The 13,113-nt window shown below is 49.4% G+C and overlaps 1 protein-coding gene across 1 annotated transcript; it reads right to left on the bottom strand.

Annotated features, from left to right (window-relative positions):
- Positions 1–5,494: 5,494 nt before the first annotated feature.
- On the bottom strand, positions 5,495–9,022 carry LOC308648155 (nuclear envelope pore membrane protein POM 121C-like; the record flags this gene model as incomplete). The annotated part of the gene is made up of 1 exon (XM_081292844.1): positions 5,495–9,022. The coding sequence occupies one exon, from the start codon at positions 9,020–9,022 to the stop codon at positions 5,495–5,497; it is 3,528 nt and encodes a 1,175-aa protein (XP_081148970.1).
- Positions 9,023–13,113: the final 4,091 nt, after the last annotated feature.

Below are 13,113 nucleotides of genomic sequence, written 5' to 3'. Positions count from 1 at the left end.
ATGCTGAGTTAAATCATCCAATCGCTAAAGGACAAATGCTTATGATTCTACTCATGGCATAGTCACATTTATGAGAGATGCAAAGTAGAATAGTGGTTGCCAGGAGTTGTGGGGGGAAGGAATGAGGGGTTATTTAATGGGTATGAAGTTTCAGTTTTGCAAAATAAAAATGTTCTGAAAATGGACAATGGAGTTGGATTGCACAATAATGTGATAGTAGTTGAGCCACTCAGCTGTAAACTCACATATGGTCACAATGGTAAACTGCATGCTATGTGTATATGACCATAACTTTAAAAAAAAGCTATGTTGCCTACAGTGGGGCCATAGGGTCAAGAAATCCTATTGTAAGGTGGAGATGTGCCAGTAAACAGAGCTGAGCCAGACCTCCTGATCTGTACATGGTTAATCGTGGCCTAAAAAATGACTGGTCCTTAAATTTGAAAGGTGTAAGCAGAATCATTTTCTCTAACAAAACAAAATAAAACTTTCTCACAAGTTCATTATATTAAACAGACAATAGAGAGATCATCACTTAGCGGGGTGATAGAGTAAGCACAGAAGTCACAGTTGCGCAAAGCAGGGTGGGATCAGCAGTTTCTGTCTCTACCCAAGTTTTACAGGCAAGTGCACCAGAGGGAGAGGCCACTTGTACCACGTGGGACTGGACCCCTGGCCCTCGTGAAAGGCTATGGTTGGGAGGAGGCATGTTGAGCTTTGTGTCTATCCCTGGTATATAGTATGGACTGCCATCAAGTATGTCTCTCTGGCCACCAGGAAGCAAAAACATGCCATGATGCAGTGACACCTTACTGCCTGGTCACTGGTCCCTCTGGCTTCCTGCAGGATGTCCTGTGGCATCAGCTCTGGCAATAATCTGGAAACCTTCTGTCCAGCTACAATATTCTCTGTTTCCTTGGTTGAACTTGGTTGGCATCAGCCAGAATGACATCCTGTTTTGACTTCTTTAATGGACCTGGAGCATCTGGATGAATCAAAATCTTTCTGGTTGTAAGTGACAGAAATCAACACAGAGTGGCTTAAACCTAAATAAAAATTTCCAACTTATGCAACTGAAATGTCAGGTATAGCTGGCTCCAAGGGTCCAAATAATGCCATTCACTCTCTCTCACCCCATAATTTTTTGTCCATTGATCTTGCCCTTTTTTTTGGGCGGGGGGGGGGTTTCCACATGGTGGGGTAAGAAGCTTATGCCTAGTAAGAAGCTTATGCCCTGCCTCTGCCAAGGGGTCAGACCCTAAGTTTCTTTTTCTCTTTTTCTTACTCTCAAGCCAGTCCATGAGTTATTGACATGGTGGGGGATGTAATACCCTGGGACACCACCCTAAACCATGGACTGAGCATGGGGGAGGTGGTCTTGGGAGGGGAAGTGGAAACTGTTACCAGAACAGGAGGAGTAGAAGATGGGCAGTGAAGACAGACATCCCTTTCAAAACCCCTCATGATATGAGAAGGGTAGGAGAAGCTGTCCTAGGCTCAGGAACCTCTCTCTAAACCCTGTCCAACCCCTTCTCCTGCCCTGACCTTCCCCTTTTGTCTGTGCCATTGGGCTTTTCTCCTTGACATCTTCTCCCCCTCTAACCCTGGGGCTGGTGACCCTATTTTGGATCATTTCACGTGGCCTGTAAGTGTTGCTCCCTCCAGATGGAACCTCCAGCATCTGCCCTCTGAATAAACTGGCACGCCCTAGCCTGGTGACCCCTGACACAGGGAAGAGGGCCAAGCACAGTACCACAGGGACAGTGTCCTAATTTGGAGAACTCGCCCTTTGGAGACTTCAGTCTCACCTCTTGTGGCCCTGTCAAGATTCAGAGCATTAAACATTTTTTTCCCCCTTTAAGTTATTTTCTTCATTTGTCAGGTCCCTGTTGTGTGGCGTTTGTTGTCGGGTGGTGTTGGTTTGTTATTTTCACTCTGCTCTGTGCCCTGACACTTCCTCAAGGTGCGGGCACATTCTAAAATAATGATCTCCCCATGGCCAGGAGAGCCTGACCCCTCTGCAGTGGTTTGAGCAGCTCTGCTCTGGGGGAAGGGCCAGGGATTTTGCTTGGGGTTCAGCATTGGAGGGGCTGTCGTGAGCTCTTAGGGACTGACAGGAATGTCCAGGAGGGACAAAAGGCCTGAGCTGAAAAGCAGAGGAATGTAAGGCATAGATAGAGGTGGCTGGATTTCAGAGGCACTGGCCTGAATGGTAGCACCAGGTCCCACCCAGGTGAGCTAGAGGTCAAAGGGGATCAGACCCCAAGGAAACCTATTCCTGATGTCTAAACTTTCTATATGCACCAGAATGGCAGTGGCTGATTTGCCATGGAGTGTCTGGGCAGTGGAGGGGTGGGGCAGGATCAAGGTCCCAGATCATGAATGGCCACCGGCAAGTCTTGCCTTGGCCAGTAGCCAGGGGGAAGGGGAATCTTCCTTCATTCAAAAGTGGCTCAGCTTCTGTACTATTGCCACTGTTCTACCAGATCCAGGTCTTATTGAAAGAGGGTTCCTGGCCCTAAGGGGTTTTATGTCCTTGTGTCCTAATGAGGCATAGCTGTGGCTACTGGAGAAGGGCCTCTCTTCTATGCAGCTAGTTCCTGGTCACCAGCAATCATACTTAGTCACCTCAATGAACCAAGCTTGGAGGAATTTAAAAGGCAATTTAGCTTAAATTAAAAAATGAATTGGGGCTCTTTGAAATCCCTGTCCATTCTTTCTCCCCTCTTCTAGTTCCCACTAGGCCTCTTTCCTTTGACTGATCCTGGCCACAGCAATTCATTCTGTTCAGATTTACATTGTATTTTATGTAATCCGTTACAACCCCCAAGTTTAAGATGATACCTCTTATTATAGTTTAAAATGCTATAATGTTGGGATGAAGATGGGATGAGCTCTGGAGTGAGAAGGACATGGATACTAGCCCCAGCTCCATCCCTCACAAGCTCAGTGACCTGGTGTGAGTTACTGAGCTTCTATACCTTAGCTTCTTCCCTGGCAAATTCCTAAGACAGAGCTGTCTTTCTTTTGGGGCGAGTGTGAGGCATAAATAAAGCAAAAGTTTATTCCTTTAACAAGTACATCTTGCACGCCTACTACGTGCCAGGTGCTTTTCCAGGCACTTTGCAGCACTGCACCTGACAGTTCTAGTGGATGTAATACCTGTAATGACACCTAAAGGTCTTTGACAGAGTGGCAATCCTGGAGGAAAGATAAAGGGACACCTCATTCAGACCACATAGTAGCATGGTGTTCAGAAAGTTCCACTGCTGTGTATGCTGTTGGGAAACCTGGTACATATCTCCCCAGAGTCTGGATTGAACGAGCTTTGCCAGGATGTAGGGGCAGGGTCCACAGTCCTGCCCCTCACTCCAGGCCTTCAAGTTCCTTTTTTTAAAAAAAAAAAAATTTTATTCTTAATAACATGAGCAAGAAGGAAAATCTCACATTCATACTAAAAAGTCCAACTAAATTCAACAGGAATTAAATTTTTATTTATAATGGAAAAACCTCAGCCTCCTGTTCTGTCCAATGCACAAACATATACATATATACATACCCACGCCCAGGTGGTACCAGCCCGCCTCCCCACCAAGGTGTTCCTGGGCCGAGTGGCCTGCCCGTAGAGCTGAGGTGAACTAGCCCATAAATTTAAGAGGATCCACTTTACATCAGGCATAGGTAGAAGCTTCATTTTTAAACATGTGGCCCACTCTTACCCCTCCAACCCTAACAGGAATTTGGTTCTTGGGTCTCAGTTCTTTTTTCAGCCTGGCACAGAGCCAGGCTAACACAGGTGCCCCACTGTTCTTGGGGTGGGAGTCCCCTGTCACAAGATATTCAACCTTAGTCACAAAAGGATACAGCTCCATTACATTATTTATAAGAATTATATAACACAGCCAGAAGGAGCTCCACTCCCTCAGGAAAGCTGCCTGGGGACAGCGCTTGAGCCCCTTCACCACACAGGCATCACCTAACTATGCAGCTAGTTCCTGGTCACCAGCAATCATACTTAGTCACCTCAATGAACCAAGCTTGGAGGAATTTAAAAGGCAATTTAGCTTAAATTAAAAAAATGAATTTTTGTTAAAATTTTAAGTGTAAATATTTTTTAAAATTTAGGCATAGGAATTCATACTCCTCCCAAAGAGGAGAGGCAGACAATGGGCAGCGAGGCTAGCAGGTAGAGACGGCGGCTGAGGGCAGTTGGAGGCATCCTGCCCTCTCCAGGACCTTCTGTCACTCCCAGCTCTGCCAGCCTGACAGCCTTGAGCCACCAAGTTTTTAGGGGCCAAACTGGCAGAGGGCTGAAGATAAGACTTGACTCGGACTTGGCAGGGCGAAAGGGGGCAGCCCAAGCAACACCCACTGGGGTCTCCCAGGCAAAAAGACCAGAGGAAGAGAACCACTTCTTATAACCCAGCCAAGCAAGTAAAACTGCTGCCATGCCCATCCTCTTTAGAAGAATCATGTGCTAAAATATTTTAACAAAGTAAAAATTCATTTTTGTATTTAAGCTTTTAAATTCCTTCCATCTTGGTTCATTGAAGTGGTAAGTATGAATGCCGGTGATCAGGAATTAGCTGCACAGTTGGGTGATCTCTGTGTAAAGAAAGGGCTCAAGTGCTGTCCCAGACAGCTTTCTTGAGGGACTGGAGTCCCTTTTGCCCATGTTATAGAAATATAATTCTTATTTTATAAATAATGTGAAGTGGAGACGGGGACTGCTGATCCAAAAGACCTCCCCGCTTGTGAATGAAAATTATTCATTTTATCCAATCCCACCAAATGCAACAGAGATTCAAGTTGTGTGCATTGCACGCTCTGGCAAGGATGGCTCTTGGGGGAAAAGGTGGGAAGGGAGGCCACCTGACTAAGTGACATACTAAATGAGTCAGGGAAGTGAGCCGACAGTATGTACAGATGTTCCTTTAGTTCTTCAGCTGCACCCCGCAGCCTGGCTGGGCACAAATAACCGGGAGGTCACGAGCCACTTGTAGATTCAAGCACGAACGAACTTCGAACCCACGCTAACGCCACCCACGCAAACTCTCCAGGAACTCTGGAAGAGCTCAACCATCACCATCCTAATGGCTCGCTGGTGCCACCTCTCAACCACTCCCCCTGGCAAAACGCCAGACACCATCCCGACTCGGCTGCGGCTCTCAACACCAGTGCAACTGTTCAAGTACAGGTATCAGGCTTCGGCCCTGCCACTGCCTGCTTCCTCCCTGAGGTGCCTGCTTCCTCCAGAAAGGAAAGAGCCCCTGGGCTCTTTACTTGGCTGTGGCTCTTAGCATCTAGGGTAGTTTTGTGCTGAGGTCTAGATTTGGGCTAGGACAAGGGAATGCGGAGGGGGACAGGGGAATGGGGTAGGGACAGGGGAATGAAGATGGAGACAAGGGAATGAAGATGAGGACAAGGGAATGAAGATGGGGACAGGGGAATGGAGATGGGGACAGGGGAATGGAGATGGGGACAGGGACAGAAGCTATTTCTTACGGGTGTGCTGCCTTCGGGCCTGCAGTCTTGGTCGAGCACCTGGGGTCTTGGGTCCCGCACCAATGGAAAATGAAGGGGCTGTTGATCCAAAGGACCCAACTCCAACAAAGCCTTGGGTGGGTATATAGGACACCCCAAAGGAAAGGCTGTTGCCTGCTGTGCCCACTCCAGTGGTTAGGGTGCTCCGCCCAAACGTAGGTGTGGAGATGCTTCCATACACAGGTTTGCTCTCAGATGTGCTGGCCACGTTAAAGGCAAATGGTGTTCCCTGGCTGGGAATCCCCAGGACATTCTGACTTAAGACCCCCACAATGGGGGTGGTGGTGCCTGTGGTACCACTCTGTCCAGGTCCAAAATTGAACGCCCCAGAGGTGGAGTTGGTGTCTGGGGCAGCCACACTGAGTCCAACACTTGGGGCTACAGGTCCCCCAAACATGAAAGGGGACGAAGTTGAGCTGCCAAACACTGAGCTACTGGTCCCACTGCTAGTGGTGTGGGTGGTAGCTCTGAAGCCAGAGGTGGTGGCTACACCAAAGGCTTTCTTTGTGCTGGCAGGGACGCTGAAGGCTGAGGCTGTGGTTTTCAAGCCAAAACCTGTCTGCGCTGAGCTGCCAAAGGCCGGCTGGGCCGGCTGGGCCGGTGCTGACGCCGGCGCTGACATTGGCGTCAGCACTGGTGCTACAGATGGGGCAGGGGCCCCAGAGTTCCCAACAGGAAAAGGGCTGCCAAAGCTTGGGGTTAGGGCTGGCTTGGTGGACCTCTGCTGCTGCCCATTGGCAGCCCCAAATTTGGGCTGGGGGATGACTACTGGGTATGCTGCGATGGGGTGCTTGGCACTCAAGCCAAAGGGAATATTGAATGCAGGAGTGGTTGTGTTACTGAAAGTCAGTGTAGGCTGGCAGGTGGCGGCCAGGGCTGAGGTTGTGAGGGAGCCACCGAAGCCACGGAAGCCAGCAATGCTGCTGCTGCTGCTGCTGGTTGCCATCTGAACAGCACCAGGCAGAGACTGGCCAAAGGTGGTCACTGCTGTGGATGTCTGCATGATGGGGGCCCTGCCAAACTGGAATTCAGAGCCCATGGCCCTGGCAGAGCTGGTGACAGAAGCAGAGGGCACCCCAAAGGGGAAGAGCTGAGAGGCGGAAGTCATGCTGCTAGTTGTGCTGCTCCCAGTACTGGCCACACTGTTGACCCCAAAGCCAAAAGCAGATTTGGACACACTAGTGGTGGTGGTGGTGGTGGTGGTGGTGGTGGTGGAAGCCACGACAGAGGTGGCAGTGGCCAGGCCAGCAAACAGAGGGGCAGCTGGGGCTGCAGCAGCCGTCACAGCAGTTGTTGGCTTAAAGGAAAAGGGAGCAGACAAGGGCACAGCCACAGGTGGCCCTAGGTCACCAAAGATGGGCTTGCAAGTTGAGGTGGCAGTGCTGGTCATCGTGGGGAGTTTGGCTAGACTGGATGGCAAGGGGCCTTCACTCTCACTTTTAGGTGCCATTGCAAAAATAGGCTTGAAGGTGGGAGAAGCAGAAGACATGGCTAGGGCACCTGGGGAGGAAGGGTCAGAGGTCTCGCTCTTTGACATGCCCCCAAACAGCACTCCTTGCATGGGGGAGGGGGTAGATGTGTCAGCCTGAAGGGCTGGAGGTGTCTTGGTGTCAGCGACTGGTGCTGTGGAGGAAGCAAGGTCCAGTCCCAAAAAAGTGGCTGTGGGTTTTGAGTCTGAAGAGGTTTCTGGCAGGGGCCCTGATGGTAAAGAGCCAAGAGAGTCCAGAAGACTGGGTGTCTTCAGAGGTGAAGGTTCTGGGAGGGATGGCCCTGGGACACTCGGCGCCTTCTTCAGGCTAGTGCCTACGGCTGGCCAGGAGGCTGCTGAGGAAGTGGTACTCGCAGCAGGCAGGGTGAAAGAAGGCTGAGTGTCGGGTGGCTTCTCACTGACCAACTTCGGAGGAACATCAGTCTTGTCCTCTAAGACCTTGTTCAGCCACTGGAGTGAAGCTTTCTTCTCCAGGTCAAAGTCCTCAGCCGTGATGGGATAACCAAGCTGAGGTGGTGAAGGCAAGGTCAGTTGGTTCCCACGCCTGGGCAGCAGCGGAATCTTCCGTTTCCGCTGTCTGGAGCTGCCCAGTGTAGATGGGGAAGCCCCCGAGTTGGGCTGCTTCTGAGTGGGAGTGTCCACAGCCCTCTGGCCCTGGGACTCCTTGTTGGCCACCTGAGGAGTCGAAGATCTGGAATGCTGACATGGCTCCTCTTCTCTGGCTTTCTTGGCTGGCCTCTCTGGAGAGGAAGTTGGGCTAGAGAAGGGAGAGGAAATGGAGCCACTCCTCTTCCACAGCTGCTGGAGAGGGATGCCTCTGGTAGAACTGTAAGAACTGGCGATCGCATTGCAGCCAGAAAAACGGATGCCGCACGTGCTTGTCAGGGAGCTAACCGGCGAGGTACAAGATCGCTTACTCGAATGTTCTCCTGAGCTTTGGGAAGGGAGAACTCTTTTCAGAGACCCAGAGTTAGGCACAGAAGAAGTGGAGACTCCATTGGCCACCAGGGGCCCAGATGGAGACTGGCCACTCCTACTGCTATCCTGGCGTCTCCTCTTATTCTGCTGACCATCCACAAGTAAGTGGTCGTCTTCCTCCGGGATCCTTTTCTTCCCCTCTCTGAGATCATTCTCCTTTGCACATGAGTCTGGGACATTACCAGATGGTGAGGGCAGGGTTGAGTTGATTAACCGCCCTGGTAGGAGACGACGAGTTAACCTGCTATCCGGAGGGGCAATCCTCACAGTCCCTGGGGTGCACACCATCTTGGAGTTCCGAACCAAAAGTACAGCCTTCTTCTGACAACCATTCCAGCACACCGTGGGCAGTACCCCTAGCATGGAATACTGGGCCTGCTGAATTGGATGGCGTCTTGGAGGAGCTATCACAAAGGGATTGGCTAAAGTCCCATAATCCCTATGCATAGACCTCCTGGGGGGTCGGTGGAAAGGGGTCGGGAGAGGGGGGTAACCACGCTGCGGGACCCGCTGGGCCGCAGATGTAGGTGGCGAGGAGCGGGTGGGCAGGCGGCGGACAGGCCGCTCCCTCAGGTCCCTGCCCTCCTGCGCGGTGGCAGGCTGCGGAAAGCCGGGCTTAACCAGGTAGCTGCCCATGAGGAGCAGTTGGGCGGGTTTGAGTCCTCTGAACAGAGTCCGAGGCTCTAGGAGCTTTCCGTTTGCTGCCGTGTTGGCCAGAGGCCAGACGAGCAGAGTTCGTTGCCTCCGCTGGATGCGAACGAATGACGGCGAGGGCGCGGCGCGCGGGCCACGGGGCTCGCGGCTCAGTCGCCACCAGACCGTGGTAGCCCCAATGGCCAGCCACGCCACCAACGGTCCTGCACGCACCAGGTACAGCACGAGGCCCAGCAGCAGCGCGAGGCCCAGCAGCGCCGCCCGAGCTGGTCCGCCGCAGCCCCGGGCCAAGCCCTGGGTGCTAGCTATGGGGGGCCGCTGCCGCTTGCCTGCTCCAGTCACAGCCGCCAGAGACATAAGCAGCTCCGCGTGGCAGGGAAGATCTCTTCGCGGCCTTCTTACCCCAGGCCAGAAGGTGTGTGATCCATCCCCTCAGAGTTGGAGAGGCTATCAGGGCGGTGGACGGGGCAGAATTCGGCTCCAGGCTCTGGTTGCACGCACATACTCACAGGCACGCAAACGCAGTGTGCATAGTCACACAAGCATACGCGGGTATACGCATACACACAATCTGGCCATCACTTCCCCAGCATGCTCCTTTGTAGACATAGTATTGATCATGACCTCACAGTTAACCAAGCATCACCCACTCAGGTGCTCTCCAAGTGATATCCAAGGGAGGGCTTTCCAGATTCAGAGCAGCCCACCGAGGAGTGATTAAAGATTCCTTTTGGATCCAGTGCAGTGAAGCCTGGCCTGAAGCTGCCTCCTCCTTGGAGCCTTCACAGGTGGAAGGTAATGCTCCTGTTCCAGCCTCCTGCCTTTCTGTCTAAATTGTCCCACCTCTAAGACCTTTTTCTGGAGGTAGAGTCTCTGGAACTCCTCATTTCCAGTCAGGAGGGAGTAAGATGCTAAGGGTGAAGGAGAAAAGGAGGTCTCCAGATATCAGTGGTGGGGTAGTCTACAGAGGAGCACTATCCTCCTGGAATGCTTTTCTCCTTTTCAAGTGCCTCCTTAGATGCCAAAGGTGACTCTCAGACCCAGGAACCCAGGGTTCTTCCACAGAGGTTAGGCCTCTCTGGCCAGCAGCCCTGGCTTGTCTCCACCAGGGCCAGAAATTCAATTTGGAAGGATTTTTCCTGGCCTGAGTTATGGCTCCCTTTCCTTGTCTCTGGCTACTGCTGAAGTGAGCCCCTCCCCTTCCTGTCTCTTTTCAGATTTCTTGGATGAAATTGATTCTCTTTGAGCCACTCACCCTGGTGCTGCTCAGAGCAATAGCCCCAGCAAACATTTTCTTCAACAAACTGTCTCCCTTATCTGATGAACAGTGTACATTAAATTCTCATGTCTGGGGTGTGTGTGTGTGTGTGTGTGTGCGTGTGCGCGCGCATGCACGCAAAAACATGTGGTTAGTGCAAAGGAGTGGAGGGAGTGGCAGCAACTCTCTTAACAGAGGTGAATATGGGCCTCCAAAGACAGCAGCTCTGTCCCTCCAGGGCTGGCCAAGCAGGCCACAACAATAGGCTCTCCTTTGGCTTCTGGCTGACCCTTCCTCTTGGAAATAGATGGGGACAGGGAGAGGCAGTTTCCACAGTCAGAAGGGCCAGGAATAGAGGTAAACCTCAGGTTTAAAACAAACTCCTCTCAACTCCTCCGCCTCTCTGTTCATTCCTCAGATATTACAGATGCTCATATCTTGACCTCCTTTCTGTCCCTCGGATATATACATCTTTCCTGAACCTGCAGGGCCCCACGTGGAGTTTGCTGCAATTGGACCTCTTTCCTCTTCCACCCTCTAGTCCCCCAGCCTCCCAGGGTTTCCAGAACCTGCCACATTCTTTGCTCACCTGTGTCTTTATTAACTCCATTTTCCCTCTTCCCTGTCCTTCCTGCATATCTGATTCCTCTTCTTCATTCAAGGCCAAGTTGTGCTTTCCCCATGAACTCTGTGGACCACCCTCTCCATCAGGATCTCTACTATTAATTTGCTCTGAGTGTGCCACCTTGAGTTGTCAGGCTGGGTGGAAATGGACCTGGTGTATCACTGCTAACTGTGTGACACAGAGGCAGGTTTTTCCACCCCTCTATTTTCCAATAAAATTTTATTTATTAAAAAAAAACAACAACAAACAGATGGCTGGGGATGTGGCTCAAGTGTAGCGCACCTGCCTGGCATGCTCGAGGAACTGGGTTTGATCCTCAACACCACATGAAAATAAAAAATAAAGATATTGTGTCCACCTAATACTAAAAAATAAATATTAAAAAAAACCCGGATGGTCAACTGGATTTGACCTAATGATTGTTAGAACCATTAAAAAAATTTCTTAGTTTCAGCTTTCACACCTGGAAAATGGAACCTGCCTAATTGAATTATCAAAAGGAATCCAGGACATATCATATAAGATTCTAGTATAGTGATTGGTACATAGTAAGGTCTCAATTCCTAGAGGTTCCTCTTCCCTCATGGATGTGTGCCGTTTCTCCAATAGGATTGCAAAGTTGGAGGGCAGTGATTGGATCCCGTTTTATCTCTGGGTCCCCAGCACCCATGCTAAAACTTCCTGCAGTGTAAATGTTCAATAAACACTTGCTATCTTTGATCTAGCTCCTGTTTATCTCCCTAGGATTTTCTCTTTGCTTTCTCCTTTCTTTACACCTACCATCCTGAACCATTTGCTGTCCTTCTAAAGTAGGTTTTTCAGTTTTTGACCTTGACACTATTGAAGTTTTAGTTTGGCTAATTATTTATCTTGGGGTTGGGGCTCTCCTATGTATTGTAGGATGTCTAGCAGGATTCCTGGCCTCTACCCACTTGATGCTGGTAGTACTTGTCTCCCTTTACCTCTCAGCTGTGACAACCAAAAGTTTATTAGACATTGATTACTCTCTTCTGAAGTACAAGGATCACCCCTGGTTGAGAACCGCTGCTCTGGTGCTTTGTTTTCTTTCGTGATTTTTTTTTTTTTTTTTTTTTTTTTTTTGCTTTTATGGATGCAGTTTCTTTGCTTAGCACTGACTTTGCCTGTTCCCCTTTGCTAACTCCTAAACACCTGTTGAAAGCCAGGCTAGATGTCAGCTCTTTGGAGAAGGCTTCTCTGACCTCCATACTCTTATCTCCATAGAGATCCTCCTTACAAATCCCACATCCTTCTGTGCTTCTTAATTTACCTTCTTTCTCATATCCTATTGCAATTGCCTATTTTTGTATCACTGTCTTGTCCATTTCAGTTTGATCTCTTCAAAGACAGAACTTATTTATTTACCTCTTTATCTTCAGCACAGAATACAGGGCCTAGAATGTAGCAGGTGGTCAAAACATGTTGGAGCAATGAATAGGAGAAAAAATGGAGAGGTAGATGGAATGATAAATGGTTGGATGGATGGATGGATGGATGGATGGTAAATCTGTAGGTTTGTGGATGGAGAAGTAGTTGCATAGAAAGATGGATAAAAGGATAGATGAATGGAGTTTATGAATAAATTAGTAAGTAGAGAAATAAATTGGTGAATGGCTCGATGAATGGATGGGAGGGAAGATAGATAAGTGGGTGAATGGAGAAATGAGTGAGTAGATAAATAAATGGGTAGGTGGGGAGATGGGTGAATATCTGAATGAATTAACTCCCTCAAAGGATGAAAGGAATTTATGAATGGGTAGATGAATTATGGAGTGAAGATGAATAAGAGAATGTAGATGAGTCAGTGAAGAAAAGGACACATCTTGCTACACTTGCGGTCTCACTTGGACATCTTGGAGGGAGAAACCAAGTCAGTGGTGGGGACATCCTCAGGGTATGGAATTGCCCATATAGGCAATCTTTCTACAGGAAATTTGTTTTATTTCCTGTCTTTGAAAATCTCTTACATTGGATTAAAACAAGCGCTCTCTCTCGCTCGCTCTCTCTCTCTCTCTCTCTCTCTCTCTCTCTCTCTCTCTCTCTTCCATTGTATGGATGGAAACTGAGCCATGGACATCCAGATTCGGGCCATGGATGTGAAATCCAACTTTCTAACTCTCAGTCTGCCTCTCCTTGGAAAAGCATGCCCTGTTCTTTGAAACCAGGGCTCAGGAGAGTAGGTCTGGCAAAATATTTTAGATAGCACAATAGACAAGGGCCTTGAATAGTCACTAAGGTCACAGAGTCAGAGAGCTTGGGCATGATTCCCAGCTCCACCAAAGTCTAGCTGTGTGTTTCTAGGAGGCTCAGTTTTCTCATCTATAAAAAAAGGAGCAATACTGATTCTTATGGGATTGATGCAAGGTGAAATCACATGATCCAAATAAAATGCGAAGGAAAATGTCTATGTGTAACAGGCTTTCAATAAGTGTTCATTTTTTGATTTATTAATATCCTTAGCATCTTGGTTGTAATCATGTTCATCACCATCTTATTGAATTAAGGATCTGGGGTGCCATGTGGAATGATTAAACTTAAGGATCACAT

This window comes from Spermophilus citellus, assembly GCF_964194105.1.
Source record: "Spermophilus citellus genome assembly, chromosome: 4".
NCBI classification, from domain to species: domain Eukaryota; kingdom Metazoa; phylum Chordata; class Mammalia; order Rodentia; family Sciuridae; genus Spermophilus; species Spermophilus citellus.
Note: the sequence above shows the minus strand (reverse complement) of the source record. Positions and strands in the feature narration are given on the sequence as shown.